Source organism: Dermochelys coriacea, chromosome 10, assembly GCF_009764565.3.
Source record: "Dermochelys coriacea isolate rDerCor1 chromosome 10, rDerCor1.pri.v4, whole genome shotgun sequence".
Taxonomy (NCBI): Eukaryota; Metazoa; Chordata; order Testudines; family Dermochelyidae; genus Dermochelys; species Dermochelys coriacea.
The window spans coordinates 81,391,886-81,414,824 of NC_050077.1; the positions used below are offsets into that span (position 1 = coordinate 81,391,886).

Here is a 22,939-nt window from a genome sequence, read left to right on the forward strand (position 1 = left end):
TTTGGTTTTTTTTAATGGGCTCTTCTCTGGGTTTTAATTACTAATGACATTTGCATTAACATGGGATATTTTGTTTCTGATGAGCTCAACTCTTCTGGTGGCTTGTTCCCTCTTAATCCCTTGTATCTGATATCAGCTGACACCCTTGGCAGGTGCCAGTGAAGTCAAAATCCTTGACAAGGATGGATTTAATTTTCTAATGATATGCCCAGACCTTGATGTTTTCATAGAATATTATTCATGCCCCTCATCACCCACCTCATTCTCCATATTAGTTACTCTGAGCTTGAGATATTCTGCATCTTGCACCACATCTGTTACCACTAAAGAAAAAGATCTTGGAGTCGCTATGGATAGTTCTCTGGAAACCTGAGCTCAGTATGCAGCTATTAGGGAAGGGATAGAAAATAAACACTATATAAATCCATGGTGTGCCCACACCTGGAATACTGTGTGCAACTCTGGTCACCCCATCTCAAAAAACGATATAGTGAAACTGGAAAAGGTTCAGAGAAGGGCAATAAAGATTACCAAGAGTATAGAACACCTTCCATATGTGGAGAGACTAAAAAGATTACAGCTTTTCAGCTTAATAAATAGACAAATGGGGGATGGTTATTATGGAGGTATATAAAATCATGAATGGTGTGGCAGAACTAAATAGAGAAGTGTTATTTATCCTTTGTCGCATACAAAAACTAGTGGTCACCCAATGAAATTAATAGTGAGCAGGTTTAATATAAACAAGAGGAAGTACTTTTTCGCACAATGCACAGTTAACCTGTGGAACTCATCACCATGGGATGTTATGATGGCCAAAAATATAACTAGGTTCAAAAAAGAACTAGATAACTTCCTGGAGGATAATCCTTCAATGACTATTAAGCAAGGTGGTCAGTGATGCAATCCTTACTAGGGTTGACCCTAAATCTTCTGACTGCCAGAAACAAGGAGGGGAAGACTGGTGGATCGCTCCAAAAGTGCTGTTCTGTACACTCCCCATGAAACTCTGTTACTGGCCACTTTTGGGGACCATTTGTCTGACCCATTATGTCCATCTAGTCCAATATCCTGTCCCCAACAAGGGGAAGACGGGTATGGATCATCCCAATGGTGCAGTTCTGTACATCTCATTAATGATTATGCAGTACTCCTTGTTAATTTCAGTGTGTGGCCCTGTTGATCCCTCTGCTACCATGCAGCAAGGGATCTAGAGCCTAGGGAAGTGAGGGTAGAATGAAGTGGGAGAGATAATGCCTCTATAGCTTTTATTAGTCCTTCTATAGTCAATAATCTTTGCTGGCTCTGAGGAAGCCTAGCCATGTAAGTGGGTTCAATGGATAAAGGAATACCGTGTGTGGAAGGGGGAAAGGAGATGGTCAAGGCTTTCCATGGGAATTCTTCCAGTAAGTTGTTAATGCCCATGTCAACATAAATATACCTGCTTTTTTCCTCCCTCTCCGCAATGCCTTGGAATCCGGCTCTGGGCGTTGGGTAATACGGAGGTCCTGGGCAGCATGGACTTTAGAGGAGGAGGGATGCGAAGGAGCTGTAGAGGACTTGGAATGGGATGGCTGAGGGAGTGCAGACACAGAAACAGTTTGCTTCTGCAGTATCCCCCCGAATCCCTGTAGTTCTCAAAGGATGGATCAGTTTGGGGGGTTGAACTCCTGAAGATAGGGTGCTTTTCCCTCTCCCAGTCCCCCAGAAGCAGAGGGAATTTTTCATAGAATGAAAGCCTCTTTCTTTGTTTCCTGCCTCATATACATGTGTAACATCTTTAGTGATTGGTAGGACCCTTCATGCTGAAATTCCTTGTGTTTGGGCTCAATAGCATTTAAGCATTAATAAGCCAGGATATGCTAATGTGGCATAAAACAGAAAGCACAACATTAAGTGAACATTTCTTTGTTTCTTTGATCTGTTGCATTTTGTCACCCAATGAAATGTCATTTATTGCTGCTTTAAATACATTATATCAGGAGTGTCAGAATCTTAGGGGAGAGGGTCAAATTCTATTTATAATTTATGGTCTATGGGCTGAAGTGTAAATTCAGGGCTATGTATGGTACAATATAAGAATGGCCACACTGGGTCAGATTAATGGTCTATCTAGCCTAGTATCCTGTCTTCTAACAGTGGTCAATGCCAGATACTTGAGAGGGATTGAACAGAACAATGCAATTACTGAGTGATTCCTCCCTGTCATTAGGGTGACCAGACATCAAGTGTGAAAAATTGGGACGGGGGTGAGGGGGTAATAGGAGTCTATATAAGAAAAAGACCCCCAAAATCGGGACTGTCCCTATAAAATCAGGACATCTGGTCACCCTACCTGTCATCCAGTCCCAGCTTCTGTCAGTCACAGATTTAAGGACATCCAGAGCACAGGGTTGTGTCCCTGACCATCTTGGCTAATAGCCTATCATCCATGAATCGTTATGTTCTGTGGTTGTAGCCATGTTGGTCCCAGGATATTAGAGAGACAAGGTGAGTGAGGCAATATATTTTATTGGACCAACTTCTGTTGGTGAGGGAGCATACCTCACCCAGTGCACAAAATGCCCCCATAACAACGATGTGGGTGAAACCAGACAATCACTACAGTCTCAAATGGATGTACACTGGAAAATAAGACAAAAATGCTACATCACCTGTGGGTGAATACTTTCCACAGAGCAATCTGTCTACATCTGACCAATCAGTCCTCATCCTCAAAGGAAACCTGCACAACACTTTCAAAAGATGAGCTTGGGAGCTTAAATTCATTATTCTGTTAGGCACTAAAAATCATGGATTGAACAGAGACACTGGATTATTATTAAAACAATCTGTAACCCATTAACCCTCTCTATTTGCCCTATGATTACAGAAGTAGGCCACTCTACCTTGAATGGTCCCTTACAATATGTGCTAACTTACTATTTAAGCTAAACAGTAGGTTCCATCTTGCATTTGCGATGATGCTGGGAGTACTGATGAAGAGCCCTGTGTGGTTCAGAAATTTTTCTCTCTCTCCAACAGAAGTTGGCCCAATAAAAGATATTACCTCATCCATCTGGTCTGTCTAAATATCTTCCATGAACTTATCTGTTCTCCAGCCCCAGCTGAACTCCTACTGCTGTCAATGGGGAGTTTACACAAAGATCAACTACAGAGCTGCCAACCTCGAATATTGCAAAATCAGAAGTCAGACCCCCCCAAAATTTAGATTGGTTTAAAAAAATCATGAGATTTGAAAGAAAACAAATTCCACACATTTATTATCTTTCTGCTATTTGAACCTTTAGGATACACAGGGGATACATTTTTGTTATTTTTCTCTGCCACAGTTAGAGCTAGTAACTGACTCTGCTCCCCATCCACCAATGAAAGCTAAGGCTAGGTCTACACTAGCACCTTTTGTTGATATGACACAAGTGAGCGACATAAGTTACACCAACAGATGGACCGGTGTGGACAATGGTGTGGAAATAGCTATCGCTACTCATTGGGGATGGTTTAATAATGTGAACCTGAAGGCTCTCTTCTGTTGGCATAGAGCAGCGACATGGAAGATCTTACCACAGTACAGTTGCATTGGTACAGCTGTTCCACTGTAAAAGCTCTCCAGTGCAGATATGGCCTGAGATTCTCATATGTTCACATAACTCAGTAGCTGAAGCTTTAAGATTTTGGATGCCCACCATGGAGTCACACTGTTGTAAAAATCCCATTGGATGGATCTCTGCACCCTTTGCACAATGAAGAGTAGGAAAATATAGTGTACATAAATTTCTTCAAGTAACAAAGTCCAAATATCCAGCCTACCCTGAAGACAACAGAATAGAGATGGAAGTTGACATCCAAAGATTTGGGTTTGTTTCATTAGGGGAACTTTCCTGTGCACAGCAGTAGGAGAAATGACTGTGCTTTTTCATCTAAGTATATTCCACAGACTCTGTAATTTAGGAAAATAGACTTGAACTTCAACAGTAAGGATAATTATCTCAACTAGGGGGAGTCTGAGGGCTTCTCTGCTGTCAGTGACTGACGGTGTGGTTCTGCCCCCAAGCTGAAAGCAGGGTGAAGTACCCATTATCTGTGAACCTTTCCTCTTGAAGAAAGGAAACTTTCAGGTAAGCAGAGTTAACTTTTCCTATTTATTGATAAAGCAGCTATTTGTGGAAAATGTGTCCATTTCAGCTGAAATTTAATGCACCTATTTCCTGAAAATAACACTACCCAGGTATTGAATAGTCAGCTTATTTTTAGGAAATCTGTTTCCATATACAAGTATAATTCACAAAACTCAACTCTGCCTTCCCCAAGCCTCACCCCTGCATAGACTTTCTGTAAAGCTCCTTCTCCCAGGAATTTACCAGATCCTTCTCTTAAGAAAAATACCCTTGCTCATTACTATACATTGAGCTTTGCCAAATCTGCTAGAGTTTTAAAAACATCCTGCTTTTAGAAGTGTGCTGTAATACTTAGCTGTAAGAGAAAAAATTATGAAAGATTCTTTGTTTTTTTTCTCTTGTGGTCTTGAGTCCCACATGTCACTAGTAATTACAAAGGCAAGAGATTGTAAAATATTAACTTTTGTGGACTCGTAACAGACTTTTCATCTGAGAGCTGCAGCGTTCCCCTTACACAGTGCACTTTTTACGTTTATTTGTGAAACTAGATTTCTCCTGCATTGATGGTGAGTCATAATTGAGGAAGTTGGAGCTGTAAAATTAATACAACTGGCCTTTTCACCTCCCCACTCCCTGCTCTTTCATACATGTAGGCATTTGCTCTTAACTCTTTGGAAACTTCAAGGCTTGTTTTGGTAGTGAGAGGGAGTTCTTTATCATCTACTTTATCTGACCAGAGAGGGAAGTCTGTGAGAATCCTCTCTGTGATTAAGCATGCAGTCTACACACAGGAAATGATTCATCCAAAACGGATTCATTAACTTGGTGAAGACCAGTGTGATCTGGAAGATGGGAAAACTCATTTTGGAAAAGAAGAAAGAGGTGGTTAATTGCTGGTGTGATTCTTGCTTTGCTGGGGGAAAACTGCTTAGTTTCATTTTAAAGATTCTGTAATCACTTTTTTTTTAATTTGGTAAAAACAAGTTGTTGACTATATTGTAAATGCAAACTAATTCAATTAAAATGGTCAGGGAGTTGCTTTTGTAACTCCACTTGTGAATAGCTCCGTTAGCTCAAAGGCATTATTTGCATGAGTAAAGTTAAGTACATGCAAAAGTGGGATCAAGCCCCATGTTTGTGATGCATTTTAGTTATGAATTATGCAGATAGTTGGACATTTGTGTTGCTTTTTAAAGCTGCTTGAAAACCAAGATAATTGAGAGCAGGTGAGATCTGGGGTAAAACTTTCAAAGGCACTTGAGTGATGAAATCCCAATAACTTTCAATTAAATATAAGCTCCTCAATGCATAAATCATTCTTGAAAATGGGATTTAGGCACTTCTGAAAATTTTACCCTTGATCTATTACTCAGTCCAAGAAAAAAGTTTGGCTCAGAACACCACATTTTGGAATATCTACTTTTCAAACTGAAAGGAAAGCTGATGCTTTTTGACCATATAATAAAGAAAATAACAGCAATAAAGCTCAGGTAGCCTCAAACTAATCCAAAAAAGATAGACTGTTGCATAGTGCATTTTTAGTTAGTTCTGTTCTAAAGCACATTTCTGTTCTCTGCACAAGACCACCAAAGTGTTTCCATTGGAAAGGTTGGATAAATTCCAGCTTGATAGAACACACAAACACTTTATTTGAGGAGTCAGTTCCTAACAACCATATGCTGCTCTTAGCCTTGAAGTTCCCATTGAAAACAGTGGGAATTGAACAAGTAGAGGAGAATGGTCCAGGGCCTTAAAATTGTAATTGTAGTGATACTGCTAATCACCCACTCATCCTTTCTGTTTTAAACAGCATGTGTGTTTGAATTAACAATTTTCTCCACCAGATGAAAACTAGGCAGTGTAGTAGTTTCTTTCACTGCTTAGCATGCATATTAATCCTTGTATTCTGTTTTGCTTCTGACTAGTTAGGGAAATCTCCTCAACTGGCATAAATTTTCCTAGCTCTGTTGACTTCAGGGGAGCTAGGACAGTTTATACCAGCTGAAGATTTGCCACTTAATGTTAAATAGTCAGAAATTTTAGGGCCAGATCCTCAGTAGGTGTAAATCAGTATAGCAGCATTGGAAGTCATTGTATCCGTGCTGATTTACAGCAGCTTAAGATCTGGTCCTTAAATTTTTGTCAGCTAGGTAGTGTTACTGTGTAGGCATATTACACAGCCTTCCTTTTAAAGACTTTTTTTTGCATTGAATGCACCAAGTATTATGCAAAATGCTTTGAGTCTTTTTGACACTTTTTCCCCCTACCTCATGGCCTGCAAAACACACCCATCAATATGCCTGGAGCCTCCTTTGAAAGAATAAGCCTGCTGGTACAGCTGGGATGAGAGTGCATACTTTAAGGAGTTTGAGACTGGCGTTAGACCCATGATTTTGGGGTGGTAATGGTAAGCTTTGGCTCATTCATTAATGTGCTTTCAAAGAGGGATATGCCTTTTTGAAAGACTGAACTTCTCACCATGTCTCATTCTCCCCACTTAAACCACCATCAGGCCGAAATACAAATAAATTTTAAATGAGTCTGGTGCAGAGGTTAGTAAATAAAAACCATCAAAAAGTAAAAGGACCAGGGCTGTTCAGAAGTATTGTACCTAAAGTTAAGATATTAGAAAAGTGTACTAACTGTCAGGTTTGCCTGAGGGGAGTTGGAGATCTGAAATTTGTGTTTGCATTTTCTTTATTTTGTCCTTTATTTGATATTTTAAATATATTTTAAATCTTGTTTTTGTTTTCTTTAAAAAAAAAAAAAAAAACCTAAAATTGAAACCTTTTAAATATTTCTGGACACAATTTCCACCTTCTTCCCCTACTCTGTGCCAATTTCTACTTGTGGACAGCATGGTAGGTTTTTAAATGATCACTTACTGGGTAAAATAAAATTTTGCTTTTTGCAATTAAGTTTTTGTGGTTTTTTAACTTTCTTGATTCCTAATAACTGGCAACCATGGGCTGCCCCAAGTTAGAACCATTTACAAAACAGTGGCAAAGGGGCAAATTCAAAAGCATTGTGTGCTGGCTTAACTGCATAGTTCTCAGTTGCGGTCATTAGATGCTGAGTGTCTACAGCTCTGTGCGCTGCTTGGGAAATGTGTCCCCCCACATTTTCAAAGGTTAATGGTATATTTTGAGATCTACAATATTCCCTGCGTATATATTCTACTGGACAATGAATTCAACCCAGGAAGAGTATAAGTCTATTAATTGGGAAGTTCAAAGCCAGAGTCCATAGTTAATCAGCCCTAATATAGCATCAGGCCCAAAGATACTAATTAAGGAATGTAGGATTGAATCCTAGATTGTCTCACTGATACTGCTATCTAGCAGTGGAGGAAGGTGGAAAAATAAACATATTTCATTCTTTAAAAAGGAAAGAAAGCTATGTATGGCTGTCACCGTATGCCACCAGTGTAGCACATTGCATACCAAAGTGGCACAAACAATAAAGAGATTAATAAACAGTACTGAGGGAAAAACTATTAGGATATAACCATCAGGTAGTGAAATGAACAAGATATAGCCACAGCCTTAAATAAAATTTAAATTAAGAATAGGGTGTTGAATGGATGCCAGCATGGAAAACAAGTAGGTGAAGCTCAGTGGTCAAACATCTGCACAACAGAAGATGAATTGAGGGAAATTTAACAAAGTAACAATGGACAGTTTATGGTAATCCTAAAAACATACTGATGTCTGAATCTGAAATTGGACACTGAAAAATATGGTCCCAAGGCCCCTTCTAAAGCGTTTAGCATTGCTGGGAGCTTAATAAATGACTCATGCTGTCATAATCTGATCCTGACATCACCTTTGTGTGCTGTACTTTAGCTGTTGACCAGAAAAAACAAGAATCAAATACCAAAAATGAAGACTAGCACATTTCAAAGGGTAATGAAGACTCTGGGAGATAAAATATGCAAAGGCCAGCTTGACTGTTCCTGTAGCGTCAAGCAGACTGCAATTGCTGTGAGGTCAAAATCTTTGCCTCTAGTATGGCAGCCCCTGTAGGTAGCACTCCCTGTGAACAGGATCTCATGGCCAGATGATACACCTAGTTGTGCTATGGCCCTGTAAAGCCAGGGGTGGGCAAACTTTTTGGTCAGAGGGCCTCATCGGGATTGCAAAATGGTATGGAGGGCTGGGTAGGGAAGGCTGTGCCTCCGCAAACAGCCTGGCCTCCGTCCCCTATCCATCCCTATTTGAAAGCCTGGGATGTGCCCACATGACTGCGGGAGAGGATGGACAGCGGGGGAGGGGCCGGGGACTACCCTTCCCAGCTGAGAGAGGGTCCAGGTAGGATGGTCCCATGGGCCGGATGTGGCCTGCGGGCCGTAGTTTGCCCACCTCTGCTGTACCGTGAGATGAATTAAGACCCACAGAAAACTGCACAATGACAGCCCGAAGGGGCAGTAATCCTGTGGGGGCTCTAGACTGTCACCTGCAGGGCCAGCTCCAGGCACCAGATTTCTAAGCAGGTGCTTCGCACGACATTGAGAATGGGGCAGCAATCGTGTCCCCCTGCGGCTTTTGGGTGCTCTTCCGGGGGGGGGGGGGGGGCGCAATTCGGCAGCAGCTTCGCCGTTGTTGCAGTGGTGGTAATTCGGCAGCGACTGCTTGGGGTGGCAAAATTGGTGAGCTGCCCCTGGTCACCTGCCACCACCTCACACCATTAACTGCACTGGTTCTGCTGCCTTTTGCAGCAAATTTAAAAGGACTGGTAATGTTCAGAGGCTTAGTACCTAAAGAACATTTAACAGATCAACAATATATATATGAAGTGTCAGATGAGTGGGTCCGGATTTACTCCTTGGATATTTTTTCTGATTCAGAAGGAGGAAATGTTCAGTGGGAAGAGCAAGAGGAATGGGAATTTCTTAGGCTATGGCTACACTACAGCTTATGTTGGCATAGCTTATTTTGCTCAGTGTGTGAATAAACTACCCCTTGAGTGACATAAGTTATACTGACATAAGTGCTCGTGTGCATGGTCCTAGGTCAGCAGGAGACCTTCTCCCACTGACATGGCTTCTGCTGTTCATATAGGTGGTTTTATTATGCCAATGGGAGAGCTCTGTCCTGTCGGAATAGTGTCTTCACTAGACATGCTATATTGGTGCAGCTGTGCCGCTGCAGTGCTGTACATGCAGACGTGCCTTTAGATATACATAGGTGCAGATAAGAGAGATGGTTACCAGTATGAAATAACTCTGAGGTTATAGAAAGAGAGCTGTGATCTTGGGACAGCACTGAGTGTAAGGAATTCCTGAGAGCTAATACTGGCTCTGACAATGACTCACATTTGGCCTTGGGAAAATCACTTAACTTCCATCATTTCAATTTTCACATCTTTGAAATGGGACTATCAAATACGTAATTTCCCCACAAAGATGTGATAAGGATTAATTATATATTTGTCAGGTAGTCAGAAGTGCTAAGTAGAAGCAGTATTAATTTAGTATTGGATACCTATATGCTTGTGCACACATAATATATCAACATTGCAACCCTTAACAGAATACGCTTACTCCCGTTTCTAGAAATTGAGTAATATCATTGTTAAGATGAATCACGTGTTGAGGAGAGAGAGAGAGAGATGGCAAGGGATCAACTTTTGAATTACAAATGTGCTGCATGGGTCATTTTTCATTCAGTGTTGCTCATTTGCCCAGTATTCAGGGAAAGCTGAGATTTTATCCAACTTTTCTGTGAAACTCTATGGATATTTCAGTTCTCTGCAAACAAAAGCCAGATTTTTATGTGAATAAATGCTTACTTTCCTGGAGTACACCAGGTGTGTGGTCAGTAAGGGGCTACTTATCACATTTGGTGCTTAATAGAAAAACACAACCTGTAGATATTCTTGGTAATGGTGCATTTTAAAAGCATACTGACAAGCCACATGTCATTTTAAAAACAGACTTCGGCTCGCTGTTTTTAATAAGAACCGCTTGGGACTTAAATAATTTTTCTTCAATTTTCCTTTTCCATCCTTACCCTTTCATTCAGCATGCACACTGGTTTGTTGTTGTACAGTTTGGTAGTTAGATTTGGTTTGTATTTATTTGTGGTAAGGCTTTTTGAAGCATTGAAGCATTTGGCTTTTTTGGAAAATGGGGAGAATGGATATAAAAGTGTTATGCACTTCGCAAATTAGAGTGTGTGTGGCAAGGAGAGGGAGTGTTATATAGGATGCACATAAGGTAAGCCAAATTTTGAATTTAGCCACCCTGATGATGATCTCACTACAACTGTACATCATGTGTAGTACTAAGCACTGCTGACTATTTTGTTTGCTTTAAAGAGATTGAATTTGCCATGACCAGTAATTGTATGGTAGATGGTTGAAAGAAAGGATTGAATAATCCAGTCTGGAGTGTGGTGTTTTTTTTTTTTGTTTTTTTTTTTTAAGAGACCAACCTGAAAATGCTAAATAAGGAAAAGTGGAAATGAGAGGTCCCACTCCTGAAAGGTGCTGAGTCCTCCTGTGAGGTGGGACGCCTGCTTAGTTTTCATTGACTTCAGGGGGTAAGAGGGTGTTCAGCATCTCACAATGAAGAGAACAGTTTAATAGCACAACCACATTTTATGCATTAGTCCTCCAAACCAAGTTCCCATTCTGCAATGCAACATTCTCCTACTCACTGCTCAACTTTTGCAGAGTTTACTTTTCTGCTTAGTCAGCAGAAAGCTATAGCGGCTTGTGAAAAATATTTACTTTAGGTGTTTTCTTTAGTTTACCACCAAAACTCATTACTGCCCTGTACGCTTTTTGGGCAGCAAATACCTTGGATACAGTTGGAAGTAACACTTTCTTGAGTCCAGTAGACTTTCTCAGTTATGTAACAAAAGGGAGTCTGATGGGGTCAGACAAAAATGATGGGGTCATTCTTAAATCTGTGTAGTCTAAATTATTACTTCTGTTGATGCTGCTGGGCAGTTGTGTTGACTGTAACTTATGCTCTTCTTCAAGCATACAAATGTAATGAGTGTATTCTGGAATCTAGATCTCATTTGGCATTTTACCACCTGATTATTAGATGACTGGTATGGTCCATGGGGGAAACATCTCAGTCCATTCTCAAGTTCACATTATCACGTTGACTTACTTTTATATTGCTGCCTCTGAATACACACTGGCTATGTTGGGTAAACCAAAATGTGCTGCTCTTGGTCAACGGCCCGGAATAACCACATGAAGCTCCACCTATGAAATGTCTGCGTCATAGGAGACTGTTGTTTCCACATCCTTTGCTGCTTAGTCCCACCACGCAATTTTGGGACACTTTACAGGTTCAGTTGCAGCCAATGGTAGGAAACATAATTTCCTGCCACAGGAAATGGTACTGCAGTTGGAGAAAATCACCCAACATTACAACCTCATTTAAGGAGCTTGAGCACTGAAAGAAGATCCTGTCAAGTAGCCATGAGTGTGGAACAGTATCCCAGCTGGCATCAAGTCAATCTACAAGTGGAGAGTTGCTCAACAGAGGTTGGTTAAATGGAAGATGAGGGAGCAGCTTTGCAGAGAACTGGAGAAAGGCTACGATGGACACTTGTCTTCACTTCAGTTGAGAATATATTTGTCGTGACAATGACCACTGTGGTTGAGATTTGACTGCCCAGATCCCATTCATTTTTATAGGAACTGGATGTCCAAATGCCTTAGGCAGCTTTGGAAAATCTCAGCCTTAGAGTTGAGGTTATGGTTTATGAAAGGTCACTGATGGGGATGCAGGGAGGGAGATTTTGGCACCTGCTTGAGAGGGTGGGGCAGGCTTACTTGGGTTGTCAGTAAACTTCTGTTGAGTGTGGTAATCAGGCTCCTATGTTCCAGTTACTGCCTCAGTTTCAGTGCTTCAGCCTCTAAATATCCTTCCATATCAACCAAGCAGAACTCTACTTAGTACAAACCAGGAATGCCTCAGGCTGCAGACCTCCTATGCTGGAAAACATTGTTAAATAAGCAAGCTAAAAAACAAAAGGCTTTGTGTTATTGTAGTTAGCTGTTCCAAAAGCCACTGCCTTTTTCTAGTCATGGACATCTGCTTCTGCTGGTTGGTACCATGTGTTTCTTCCAACCCTTTTACAGAAAGGAGCATCTTTTTGAGAAATGCTTGAAGATGTATTATAGCATTATCTGTGTCCTGGTGCATTTGAATCGGATGAAAGTAGCACAGGGAGAAGACTCATGCAGGGCATATGGTGCCAGAGGAAGATAGAAATCCTAATGATTAACTCCTCCCATCTAGGTCACAAATGTAACACTTCCCCACCATGCATCATAGTATCATCCAAGCACTGAGGGGAGGATACAATAGTCTCCTCAGTCCTGCTTCTTTTGGTAGTGAAACTTGCCTCTATCCTATCGTGCAGGGCTCATGCCTTCTTTTATGTTTGCACAGCACCTAGCATGCTATGGGTGCTGCCAAAAACTAGTAATAAATAAACTAGACAAAAACAAAATGGAAGCCAAAGGTATATTTGAGTATATTTCTTTAGACCAGTGCAGAAGGATTTAATTGAATGACTGTTTGGACCATTCCAGTGCATCACCTGGCGAGATGCTAAGCAGATTGTGGTAGCTTACTGAGCAGCATGTTTATAGCCCAGTAAACCCCTCAGTCATAAGAAAATAAGAATTGGCATGCTGGATCAGTCCCTCTAGTTTGGTATCCTGTCTCAGACAGTGTCCAATATCAGCTGTCTTAGGGGAATTTAGATGGGGCAACAGAAGAAGCAAGGCTGCCCTCCCACCCAGCTGGAGTTCTTCCCAAGAAGACATAAGTGGGGCTGTTTCATCCCAAATCCCTTTACAGAGAGGGCTGAGGAGAGATTTCACAAGAATGAAAATATAATTTAACCCATAGGAGTGTTCTGTGCAATCTTAATTCTCCCTCTATCGCCTTTCATTATTACTATGTTTTTGAAATGAAATGTATTCTGCTCTGTTTCAAAAGGTTTTCCTTAGATAAGACCCTTGATTGGTCCATCTCTCCTCCTTTCCTATCACAGAAATAGCACTCACATTGCAAGTAACTTCAGATACCAAACACACTTTCTACAGCTTGCATAATATCCAACAAAAATATGGAACTTCAGAAGAGGTCACTGTGAATTAACTGTTTCACATAATCACAATGGAGCTATTCAGAGTTCGAGTGTACCATGGTTTAAATATCTAGATGGTTATCGAGGCACTATACTGGCTTAGTATCTCTTGTTGCTGACTCCAGATAGTGCAAAGCCATCTACTTAGGCCATGTCTACACCTACTGGAGATTGACACTGCTGCGATTGGTGCAGTGGGGGGGCGATTTAGCGGGTCTAGTGAAGATCTGCTAAATTGACCGCAGTGTGCTCTCTGGTCGATTCTGGTACTCCACCAGAACGAGAAGAGTAAGGTAAGTCGGTGAATAGGGTAATCAGATGTCTCGATTTTGGTCATTTTCTTATATAGGCTCCTATTATTCCCCCCTCCCCCCCCGTCCCGGTGTTTCACACTTGCTGTCTGCTTACTCTATCGATGAGAGAGCGTCTCCCGTCGATGCATTGTAGTGTAGACACCCCAGTAAGTCGATCTAAGCTATGTCAACTCCAGCTACATTATTCACATAGCTGGACTAGTGTAACTTAGGTCAACTTACCCCGGTAGCATAGACAAGGCCTTAGTGTTATCTGGCAGACTTACTCATTTAGTCAGACAGCAAAGGCTAAGGCTTTTGGTTCCAGGTTCAATCCTTCTACCAGTCACTGTGCATGTAATGGTACACAAGTGTGTATCTCATTTAACACGTGATAAAATTCAGTGGCCCATGTATGGGGTAAAGGATACTTGATTTAAAAATAAATAAGTAAAATTAACCTCCTCCCTGCATTTTCATCCTCTCTTGTATGCCACATGCTCTACTGCCACAATGGGAACATAAGTACAGTCAGTCGGGAAGCAACAGGGACTGACACAGCTTTCCTGGATTTTTGTTGGCTGTTCTTGTTGGATATTTGGAAACTCCGTGAAAGTTTGCATGTGTTCTCAAATGGCATCCAGGAAATGAGTAAGACATACAAGGCCAACTCATTTGCATTGCTTCACCTCCCCTCCCTCAGCACCTTTTAACCAAGGGTATGTGGAGTACTGGGACGAGATTAATCTTCCCTTCAACTGATTTGAAGAATTCTCCTTGTAGGTATAAAAAGTGTGTCCCATCCTGACAAGTGTATAGGAGAATGATCCTTGTTCACCAGTCATTCACCAGGTGGTGCATGCTCTGTGTTAGACCTTCTCTTTCTTTTAAAGCTTGCTGAAGAAGCTAAGACACATGAGGAAACAGATGGATTAACTTTCCCCTTCAGTTTGTACAGCAGACAGCTATTAATGTCAATCTGAATCTGTCTGTGCTGCTGTGATGGCAACAGTGATTGGGAATTGTTGGAAAGTGTGTCAGGATTATGCTTTCTGTGGGGCTCTGGATGATTGGGATAATCTATGTGCTTTTCCCCCCCTCTGTCCTTTGCCCCCATCCAGATGTGGTGAATTACACTAAATAACTTTATCCTTCCTAGCAGACATTGACTTTTTATACATTGTCAGTATACAATACACTGTCAGTACCAAGGAAGTGTGGGGAAAAAAGTGGTCTGATTTAATTCCTTGTTTCTTTGCTTAACTTTAATAAATAAACTCCTCCTGTACAAAAATAATTTTGAACCTGTTGATACTGACTTAGAAATTTTCCACGTTATCAACTAGTAGATGGAGAATAAAGATCTAATCCTGCTCCCACTGAAATCAATGCCAAAGCTCCCATTTATCTCACTGTAAACCTGGTCAGACCCTATAACTTTAGGAAATGTAGATTTTGTTGAACTGGTTGCTCTAGAATCTGGAAAAAGAAAAGGAGTACTTGTGGCACCTTAGAGACTAACAAATGTATTTGAGCATAAGCTTTCGTGAGCTACAGCTCACTTAATCAGATGCATGCAGTGGAAAATACAGTGGGGAGATTTATATACATAGAGAACATGAAACAATGGGTGTTATCATACATACTGTAACAAGAATGATCCGGTAAGGTGAGCTATTGCCAGCAGGAGAGGGAGGGGGGAACCTTTTGTAGTGGTGATCAAGGTGGGCCATTTCCAGCAGTTGACAAGAACGTGTGAGGAACAGTGGGGCGGGGGAATAAACATGGGGAAATAATTTTACTTTGTGTAATGACACATCCACTCCCAGTCTTTATTCAAGCCTAAATTAATTGTATCCAGTTTGCAAATTAATTCCAATTCAGCAGTCTCTCATTGGGAGTCTGTTTTTGAAGTTTTTTTGTTGAAGAATTGCCACTTTTAGATCTGTAATCGAGTGACCAAAGAGATTGAAGTGTTCTCCGACTGGTTTTTGAATGTTATAATTCTTGACGTCTGATTTGTGTCCATTTATTCTTTTATGTAGAGACTGTCCAGTTTGGCCAATGTACATGGCAGAGGGGCATTGCTGGATAAATCCCTTTCTAATAATTCTCTTCCATCAAGCCCCCAGCGTGCCCGAATACCATCCCTGGTCACCAGTCCCTGGGGTTTTGATAGAACACTTTATGCTGACATGCAAATCCTTCCTGTTTCCTCAAACATTTTATATTTGGCCTTCTTCTGTTGAGTCTTTCACCTGAAAATCCTGTTTCCTGCTTGAAATGCCCTAAGAAGGAATGGGGCAGATTGTTAGCAGCAAAACTCAGCCTGAGAGAAGATTTGGAAAATATGCCAGATATTAAAGTGTTTGACCTCCCCTTCATGGAAAAATCTAAAGAGTGGGATACACCCTTGCTCTATTTTTGCACGTAGAGAATAGGGTGCTCCTCTGTTGTTATTTATGGATCAACAAAGAAATGTGTGTATACTATAAATAAACTCCATGGGCTCTAAGCCATATTTCAGGGCTGTAACATAATCACAGGTTTTGAGTGTTTTTATAACCTGTGAGAGCAGGCCCCTTGGTGGTACAGATTCCTTATATGCTTTCTGCATACAGTTATTTGCAACCTGCGAGCTCTGCTTCCTTGCTAAATGAAATGCATGTCAGCTATAGCCAGTATTAGTCACATCACTCTTTGTTATAAAGATGTTTACAAGAGGCGTGTGTATGTTATAACAGTCCCCCTAGCTCTTCTGTTGGGAAGAGTCTTGTTGGGCTGCCATTGTCCACCCTGTTTTTTTTTTTGTTTTTTTTTTAGACTAGTTTATAACTTTTGGGGCAGGGGGGGGAAGAGTAGGAATCACTACTGCCTGAACCCAGCAGAAGATTTAGTGGGAAAACCATTCTGTTTGTTTATAGATTTTTGGGGTCAATACAGTGTAGGAATAATAATTTTTAAAAAACCCTAAACATAGAGGTTTCATGTTCTTACCTGCAGACTGTGGAGTAGGTTTTCTAGTTTGATTTTCCCACTCCCTTTTTAATTACGCATCTTAGGTGTGGGGAAATTGGCAGTCATTTTTTGTTGCCATTTAAAAATGTGAGTGCCTGTATTAATTTTATTTTGCATCTTCATTGTGGATGATCACAATGCAATAGACTAAAATGTCTTTTTGTTTTTTTTTAAAGTTATAACCTTTCATTAATATGTTTTTAAAACATATGGCCTTTACATGTGTAGGGCCAAATTCTTAGAGCTATCCAAAGAGTCCCTTCAATAGGGCCAGTAAGCATGCTTCAGGAGCACCATTCATGTGCTGTATTCTGGTAGGCAGCAGCCTCCCCCACAGCATTGTTCTTTGCCCCAAATTAGTTCCTGCCAGGAGCATGATCGATCTGCCCCAGGGCTGTTAATGAATAAAGCCATTTGTGAGTCAGAGAAACTGACACGCACCCAGACTTCCTTACATATCTAGGCCTTGTCCCAGAATACTTCTTTGCAGCTCCTGTTGCAGAGAAGTGGCCTCTGGATTTTGAGGAGAGCCAGATCAGGGCAGCTTTCATTCTCCTGCTGCTAGCTGCAACCTTCCTGCTGGGTACCTTTGCACAGTACTTGCCAGAGCCTGGTCAATAATCTGTGTGTATTTTTACATATACATTAGTTCCAGGCTGGTTGTCGACTTTTGTTGGTTTTCTTTAATGCTGTACATCTCTGAGATGAAAAGCAAAACACACAGATGTTCATTATCATCATTATTTTCTTAATGCAGATCACTAGATGGCCGGTTGCAAGTATCCCACCGTAAAGGGCTTCCCCATGTGATCTACTGCCGGCTATGGCGTTGGCCAGACCTTCATAGCCATCATGAGCTGCGTGCCATGGAGATGTGCGAGTATGCTTTTAACATGAAGAAAGATGAAGTCTGTGTCAACCCCTATCACTACCAAAGAGTGGAGACACCAGGTATTGTGGACATTCTGGATATTTCAGCTTCTCCATGCAAGGGCAGGAGTCTGTTTAAAGTTTCAGGTCAAAATAAAAATAGCATGAGTGGTGTTTTAAAACCAAACGGTTTCTATTATTAGCTATCCCTGCCTAACTCCCTCCCACTTCTTGTGGTGAAATATGCATCTATCTACATCTTTATTTATGGAGAAGGAAACTTCAGCACACACAAATCAACAAAATCTAAGTTTAAGCAGGTTGCATTCCTGCCAAGCTCCAAACATATTATTTGTGTGTGCATATAGATAGGGTCCAAACTTTAATTCTCTTCCGGGGGGTGTTCTTTACTTAAATAACAATAAAGTTCCTGCCAGATTTTGCTGAGGAGAGTAGCTGTTTCTAAGGATTGCTCCCTGTGCCTCAGAGAGATTTAAACACTCTTTTATATCCATAGTTCTAGCTAATAGGACCTAGCCGCTATCTTTCTGTGTCAGTCAGCAAAACAGCCCTAGATTTCTATACAGAGACCTAGAGTATTAATTCTGCTCTAACTTAGAATTTTCTTTTTCCGTCTCAGTGTATCTTGTCTCTCTTAGATTGCTAATATCTCAGGGCAGGGATTGTCTTTATTTTTGTGTCCTAGTCAGCACTTACTAATACAGTAATATTTCACCACTAGCCTTTCCTGGAGCCACTTGCATGGTTCTGAATGCTAATTGGAGTTATCTGCATTTGTGAGAGTTATTCTTATTCCAAGAAGTGGGTTTCTCCTCATTTTCCAATATTTCATGTTGGTTCAATGTAAGGTGACATGTTGTTATAAACTTGCTGCTAACGTCAGTCCTGCTCTGTTTTCTTTCCATGTGGTCAGTTTTACCTCCAGTGCTGGTACCGAGGCACACAGAGATTCCAGCAGAGTTCCCGCCATTAGACGATTATAGTCATTCCATTCCAGAGAACACTAACTTCCCGGCAGGTATTGAGCCACAAAGCAACTACATTCCAGGTACTGTATGGCCTTCATCTAGCAAACAAAGGGGGTGAAGAAAGGACCTATTTCCCAGTAAATGACTGATACATATGTCCTGTAGGTTTAATATTAGGCCCCAAGGGTTATGTGGCACATTGGCTGAGCTCTGTTTTTCTCCATTCCATCATTACCCTCCTCATTAACCTTTAGAACTCCTGGGCTCCCTAACTGACTGAACCAGATTGTGTTCAGATCTGGAGGTAAACAGAACCCATTCTTAATCTCTGATTTTAGCACAGTGGTATATTAACCAATGTTATCAGCCAAAAACACACGTGCTGCTGCTGAAATGTTTTGCTGTACATTCTGTTCTGCTCCCTCAGTGGGATGGATTTAAAATACATTGTAGAGTCTAGTGTTGAGAGAACTTTCTGAAAACAAATTCATATTCAGACAAAATTTAGCCATTTCACATTTGGATAAGCTTTTGTGACCTTTGAAAAAGCTATTTAGTGTATCTTACTGTATAACTGCATAAGGGTGTGTTTATAGACTTACAGCTCAGCTATACTTGCAGTCCAGGAAGGTGCAATTCAGAAAAGAGAAAAACAGGAGGAAGGAAAACTGCAAAATCATTGTGAAATTTGAGACTAAAATCTTGACCATCTGCTCCGTTATCGTAAAAAGGCCTCTTGTGGCCTCTACTCACCTCACCTTCTTGTGTTCCCTCCCTTTGATAAAGTATTTCATTGGTCTGCTATGAATAGAGGTCAGAGAAATTAATTTTGATGATGTATGAACTCTGCAATCAACTGTAATGACAATTTAATTTCCTGATTTCCAGAGACACCACCTCCAGGTTATCTGAGTGAGGATGGAGAAACCAGTGACCATCAGATGAACCACAGCATGGATGCAGGTGGGTCATCTTTGGCCATTTCCTGTAGCTTTCTGGGTCAAATCCTTAGACTCTTACTTAGTTCTTAAGTTGCTAGCGAGTTCCCTGACTAAGGGCCTTGGCATATGACCATATATTTTTAAATGTCATTATAATGCATATTTATTTGTTATACTATAACATGTAGAGGATTGGTTTTTTGGGGCCATTTTTATATCTAGGCTTCTCTTTTGAGTGCTGATGAGTAGATTGTGGTTGGAGGATTTCTGATAGGGCAGGACAGATGCAGTTTGGATTCTGCAAGGTGGCCTACACTCTCTAACACTCCTTGAACCCACTGGAAAAAGTTTCACCATGCACTCCCGTGCCCCAGAGCACCTGCTACTAGACACTAGTAAGCAGGAGCACTGACCACTGGCCTTCCACCTTTCCTTGCGGTCAGAAGTTCTAGTGTCAGCATTTAGTCTGGGTCCTTATTATTAGAACTGTGCATGCATGCACAAATTATGTACCCAATCAGCACATTCACTGCAAACAATGGTGTGATCAGACCAAGTGTTTGCTCTTGCAAATGGCCGAGTAAGTGTGTTTGAATATTGGGCCATGAATATTTAAATGTTCAGAGATTTCTTTCTTTGTGTTTAGCAAGTGCTTCCCTATAAACATCAGTCCCCTTCTTCTCAGGTTCTCTGTGGCATTTAAACAAATACTGCGTATCAGATTATTTGCTCTTGGAATTAGTGCTAAAATATATGAACACAAGGTAGTTAAACATATGAGGGCCTACAGTCCTTACTCATGTAAGTAATCCTTACCCAAGACATCTTGTTGATGTTGGAGTTACCCTTGTGAATAAGAGTTGCTGAATCTGTCCCTTAGTTTGTAAAATCTGTGGTTGAAAAGCAAAGACACATCTCTGGTTAAAATGCTTACTGCTTTACAAGAGAAATACACAAATATGGGCTGCATTCAAACAAAGATAGGAGTGCAGGCCTAATTAATGCAAACAGTGCACACAGTCAGCTCCTTTCTGTGCATGTTTTGGACTTCGGAGTGCATGTGGGATTCTAAAAGAGGAGTGACAGATTTACAGTCTTTCTCCACAATGATACACATGGAGGAAGGCAAGCATGGGTTTGTTTGTCCATATCAAACGTGAGCCTACTGACACAATCCATTTTTGTGCATGCAGTTATTGGTACTATGGTTGACATCCGGACTGTAAATAGGGCCTTTGGGGATAAAATACTGGAACAGAGTTGGCCGAGAAGATACCATAAATGCCCAATTTATGTTCAAATCCTATATCCGTTCTCTCTGCGGGTCCTCCACTCCCTCAAATGTCATGGACTTTGTTCTTTTTATAAGAACAGATTTTTAAAAAAGCTTACGGAGCTCAGTGGAAGGCAAGGCTCTGCAACGTGCTCTCATACCTGCCAAGCCTTCATATTTTCTTGCAAAGCTCCAGTGTAATGCCTCCTTTTTTTGTTGGAACAAATTCTGTTCAGATTTTCAAAATGAAATGTGTATATTTTCCATACAAAATTAGAATGATAAAGCCTACAACTCTGGTAATTGTGCATGCAAATTTACCTTTGATCACCTGATTCTCCATTACCTATATGGTAATTTACACCAGGGCAAAGTGAGAATAACATACTACCATACTTATCTGATAGTGAATTACATTCACTTTGCAATAATTTTGCACTAGTGTGAATAAATACATAAGGTGCAGGGCAACAGAAAATCAAAGCTGTAGTTGTCTAAGTAGTTACCTTTGTGTGTAGTTGCCATGATGGTATATGCAGTCATAGTAATGGCATATGCAAATGAAGCACAAATACCCACATGCACAGTTTTGAAAATCGGGTCTCTTGTAAATGAAGACCTGGAGCAGCATGAAGATGCTTAGCAATATTACTTTGTATCATAATGCTAGTATCTCTGATCCTGTATAAAAATTGGCTGTTGAGGAAACTGCAAGTCTCACTTTCCCTGATCACAGAATGAAGTTCAACTGGGACATGGGATGCTTAAGAATTTCAAGATTGTTACATATTTGATATATATCCATTGGGTTTCAGCAGCAAACACAATATTCTCAAACCAAAAACATAAGTGCCCTTGGTTTGATCTTTAGAACCAAAAACCCACGTCAGCATTGATGTCTCTGTTTTACTGTTTTTTCTATGCAGTTACCAGCTTAACCATCATCATCTTGATTTTCAGGTTCTCCAAATTTATCTCCAAATCCTATGTCCCCAGCACATAATAATCTGGGTAAGTATGCTGTCTTCATAACTGTGTGTAATTATAATGTTAGGCATACTGAGTATATATTAATGATGACATTACTGATGTCGTGGCATTATTTCATGCTTCTTTGTGCTAATTCCTATTTATTATGGCAACAGTGATTCACAGTAGCTCAAAGTTAATACAGAGATCTGAGCGTACAACATAGGGTTGGATATAAAACAAGATGCCGTGACAGACCCCCAAAAAGGGGGGGGAGGGGCGGGGAATGCCAGGGTGAAGGAGCGTGAGGGCTATAACAAAAATAGGATCTGGTGATTACATAGGTTTGCCAGGAATGCATCTTGCTGGTTCTTATTTTAATAAATATGTTGTAAATTAAATTCTCTCTTCTAGAAAGGACCTATATAATTTTAGTTGCTTATTATCTATCTAAGGTGATTATCTGACCACCATTATCTTATTGAGTGCCTCACAATCTTTAATTGTATCCTCGTAACACCCTTGTGAAGCAGTACATATATCCCTATCATACAGATGGGGAACTGGGGCACGGAGAGGCTAACTGACTTGCCCAAGGTCACTCAGGAAGTCTGGTGGAGCAGGGAACTGAACTCAGATCCCAGGCTAGAGCCCTAGCCACCCAACCCTCCTTATAAATTTTGTGTATTGGGATAATTGAGTAGGGGATGAGATTGGTAATGGGATGTTGGGTGATGGAGTTTTGGAGAGCACAAGGGCAAAGTGAGGAAGATGAGACTGGGAAAGGGTGGAAAGAAGAAACAGTAGTAGGCTAAAAAGCAGGTGGCGTGCTGAAGCACTTAAAATATGAGAGAGGCAGATTACAGAAGTGAGTTCAATATACTTGAAATGATTACTGTCAATATCATGGTACTCACGTACCGGATCAGTTGTTCAGTTGGTTTGGTCCTGCAGGGTGCAAAGCACTCCTATCAGATAGACACAGTCCCTGCACTGAAGAGCTTAGGGCCAGATTGTAGCTGACCCCTCCATGGACACACAAGGTGAGGTCAGGGACCATTATGTTGCTGATGCAAGCTTTCTGGTTCCCGTGTATGTCCTTCTACCTGAACTCAGGGGTGGGCTTTGCACTGGCCAGAACAGCCGAATTCAATCTGGTGACCTAGGCAGCTGTGTAGGCCTCTGCAGCCCTGGGCTCATCTGTAGGCACCAAGAGCATAGTCCAGACCATTGCATTATACCAACACATAAGTGGTTCTGTTTTCATCCTATCAACTAGAGATATTTAAAATAATTAAGAGGAAAATGAAAGATGTAGAAATCAGGGTTGTATAATTCTGAGA

The 22,939-nt window shown here is 40.9% G+C and overlaps 1 protein-coding gene across 1 annotated transcript in view; it reads left to right on the forward strand.

Annotated features, from left to right (window-relative positions):
* The window catches only part of SMAD3 (SMAD family member 3), a 99,290-nt gene that overhangs the window by 60,281 nt on the left and 16,070 nt on the right, over positions 1 to 22,939 (forward strand). Inside the window, exons 2-5 of the mRNA XM_038419588.2 lie at positions 17,312 to 17,505; positions 18,359 to 18,493; positions 19,302 to 19,376; positions 21,588 to 21,638. Of these exons, the coding sequence (XP_038275516.1) occupies positions 17,312 to 17,505; positions 18,359 to 18,493; positions 19,302 to 19,376; positions 21,588 to 21,638 (455 nt within the window). The remainder of the gene's footprint in view (positions 1 to 17,311; positions 17,506 to 18,358; positions 18,494 to 19,301; positions 19,377 to 21,587; positions 21,639 to 22,939) is intronic.